Below are 2,867 nucleotides of genomic sequence, written 5' to 3' on the forward strand. Positions count from 1 at the left end.
AAAAAAAAGGTTGACTCTGTGGTCATCGCCAAGATGGACGGCACCGAGAACGAGCACGGGGATGTCGAGGTCAAGGGCTTCCCCACAATCCTGCTCTTCCCCGCCGGCAAGGGCGCCAAGCCCATCACCTTCGACGGCGGCGACCGCAGCCTCAAGGTGCGCCGCCGCGCGGCCGTCCCAGCGCCACGGGGGCGCCGCGAAAACACACGACACGCAGGGCCCCCGCGTCGGGCGGGTGGTTGCGCACCTGACGGGGCGCGCCTCCTCCATCCTTCCGCCGTCGCATTGTTTTTGATATCAGCAGCTATTTGTGAGGCGAGCCCTTGACCCCCGGCCCTCCGCCTGCCGCCGCCCCCAGGCCCTGACCAAGTTCCTGAAGAAGAACGCCAAGGTGAAGTTCGAGCTGCCCAAGAAGGAGAAGAAGGCCGACAAGGAGGAGGACGAGGAGAAGGACGAGCTTTAGGCAGCCTGCCGTTTTCGGTTTTGAAGGGGAAGGGAGTGCGAGTGGGGGGCGCCCGGGCGCCCCCTCTCTTCCCTCATGTCCCCGCTTCTCCCGGGCTCTCGGCTAGCCGCGCGCCGCCGGCGCCGCTGCACAGGCGCGGCCCCGGCGCCCAAAGCGGCCTGGGCAGCGCCTTTGGTGGCGCGCGGCCGCGGTGTGTGGGTTGAGGCGTGGCTGTTCTTTGCAGGCCGCGGCGGCGCAGGGGCCAGCCGGCGCTGGCCCCGTGCAGCCGCGGGCGGCGCTTTTTGTTGTTGGTGCAGCGGAAGGATGCAGCGGCTTATAGACGCTTGGCTGGGGCGCCCAATCGCGTGATGGCGCGCGTTCTGCGCGCGGACGGTGGCCCGCCCCCGTCGCTGCTGCGCACGCGCCGCCTGAGCGCGGCTGCCCCTGCTGCTATTCGCTAGTATGCCTGTGCAAAGCATGGTCTGCGTGAGGGTGTGTGCATGGTAACAGCTCAAATCAGCCTGCCCAGAGCTTGAAGTATCCGACATTCTGCAATAAATGAATGAATTAATGACGTCACGAGGGCAAGAGGGTGGCAAGGGAATGACATGACTGAAGTACATCGCAGCAAATAATCGAACGCCATCAGCGCCCACAGCACGGCCGGAACCGCAGTGCACCCCCGCACTGCGCCTCCAGCCCCCGCAGCCGCGCCGCCGCCTCGGCGCCCGCCGCCCCGCAAGGCAGGCCGACAGTCACCGCCCGCAAGCGCAGCGCTGCCGCCCCCTCCGCCGCATGCCCCGCGCTGGCAGCTTCCTCGCGGCCGCCGTGGTCGCCCCGCGCCAGCGCGGCGGCGAGGCCCTCAAACGAGTCCAGCATGGCAGGGCGCCAGCTGGCCGCCTCCATATCCAGGGATTGGAGCCTCTCAAACAGCCCCAGCCCCCGCCACGCGCGCGCCGCCTCCGCCCCGTCTCCAGGCAGCTCGCACCTGCCGAGCGCCAGCCGCTCAAGCTTGCCGCCGAGCGCGGCGCCGAGCAGCGGCAGCGCGTGCGCCGCGGGCAGCTGGCGGCGGGGCAGGTCGAGCTCGAGGTCAGTCACCGACGGCGGCAGCGCGGCGGCCACCTGATATAGTGTGCAGGCCGCTTCGACGCCACTTACGTAGCCGCCGCCAAAGAATGCGTCCCCTCTGAGCGCGACGCTGCGCAGCGCCGGCAGCAGCTCGGCGCCCGCAAACGCGCACGTCGCGGCCGCAGGGAAGCTGCCCTCATCGTCGCCGCCGCCGCCGCCTACGCGGCGCCTGCTTCCCGGCGGCACGCTGCCAGGCACGTCGTCGCCGTCATCTGGGGCCGAGAAAACGAGGTTGGCGAGGCGAGGGTGGCCGCGCGCCGCGCGGAGGTCCAGGCCCCAGCAGCCCTGCTGCTGGCGGGCGATGACGATGAGCGTCTCGAGGCGGGGCGCCATGGCGGCGAGCGGGCTGAGCGGAGCGCCTGCTTGCTGCTGCTGCTGCTGTTGCTGGAAGCCGCCGGCGCCATTTCCTTGCCCATAGTGCAGCACACCGCCGATGATTACGGCACCGTCGACGAGCGGGCCCTGGGGGCCCCCGTTGCCGTAACCGCCATAACCGCCGTCTGAGCTGCACCCGACCGTGCGAACCGCGGACGCCCTGAGCTCCCTGAGCCGAGGGAATACGGGCAGCGCGGGCCCCCCACCCGCGCCTGGCGGCGCGAGGAGAATGCCCGGGCCCCAGTCACGCCAGTGTAGAGCCTCGAGGTTTGGGAAGGCGACGTGGAGCCGGAAGGCGGCCAACTGCGACGGCGTCAGCGGCCCGGGCCAGCCGCTGCGGCGGGGGGCAGGTTTGCGCGCCTGAGTGACGGGGCGCGTCACAGCGGGCCCACTGCCGAGGAGCACGCACGCGACAGCGCGGCTGCCGGAAAAAGCGACGGGAGGCGAGCGTGCATGCCGCGCCGGCCGCGGAGCAGATAAGTTGGGAGCTTTGGTACAGCCTTCAAGGAGAAATGGCTTACCTCGGATTGACCGTGAGCCCGGTGACGCCGCGCAACTCCACCCCTGCCGATCCAATGTCCACCAGGCTGCCGACAGGTACACCCAGATGCAGCTCCCGCAGGGAGGCGCAGCCGCCGGCCCTGAGGGCCGGCGCGATGCCGCCGCCGCCGCCGCCACCGCCCGCGCCTGCCGGGACGGGCTCCCCGCTGCTGTCACAGCTGGCCTCCAGCCGGGTCAGCCGCGAGAGCGCCGACAGCGCCGCGCCGAGCGCCGCAGGCGCGCCGGCGCCGCCGCTGCCGTGGCACTGGGGAGTTCCGAGCTGCAAGCTGACCAGCCGCGAGAGGGACGCCAGGGCTGCGGCTGCTGCGGCGGGCGCGGGCGGCAGGGCGGGGCTGTCCAGCCACTCGCCAAACCGCAGGTC

At 71.3% G+C, this 2,867-nt stretch overlaps 2 protein-coding genes across 2 annotated transcripts; one reads left to right on the forward strand and one right to left on the reverse strand.

Annotated features, from left to right (window-relative positions):
* Positions 1-33: 33 nt before the first annotated feature.
* Positions 34-463, forward strand: MNEG_2573 (protein disulfide isomerase 1; the record flags this gene model as incomplete). The annotated part of the gene is made up of 2 exons (XM_014048946.1): positions 34-156; positions 359-463. The coding sequence occupies 2 exons, from the start codon at positions 34-36 to the stop codon at positions 461-463; spliced, it is 228 nt and encodes a 75-aa protein (XP_013904400.1).
* Positions 464-1,087: 624 nt separating this feature from the next.
* On the reverse strand, positions 1,088-1,903 carry MNEG_2574 (hypothetical protein; the record flags this gene model as incomplete). Its single annotated transcript, XM_014048947.1, has 1 exon — positions 1,088-1,903. The coding sequence occupies one exon, from the start codon at positions 1,901-1,903 to the stop codon at positions 1,088-1,090; it is 816 nt and encodes a 271-aa protein (XP_013904401.1).
* Positions 1,904-2,867: the final 964 nt, after the last annotated feature.

Source organism: Monoraphidium neglectum, assembly GCF_000611645.1.
Source record: "Monoraphidium neglectum strain SAG 48.87 unplaced genomic scaffold scaffold00295, whole genome shotgun sequence".
Lineage (NCBI taxonomy): Eukaryota > Viridiplantae > Chlorophyta > Chlorophyceae > Sphaeropleales > Selenastraceae > Monoraphidium > Monoraphidium neglectum.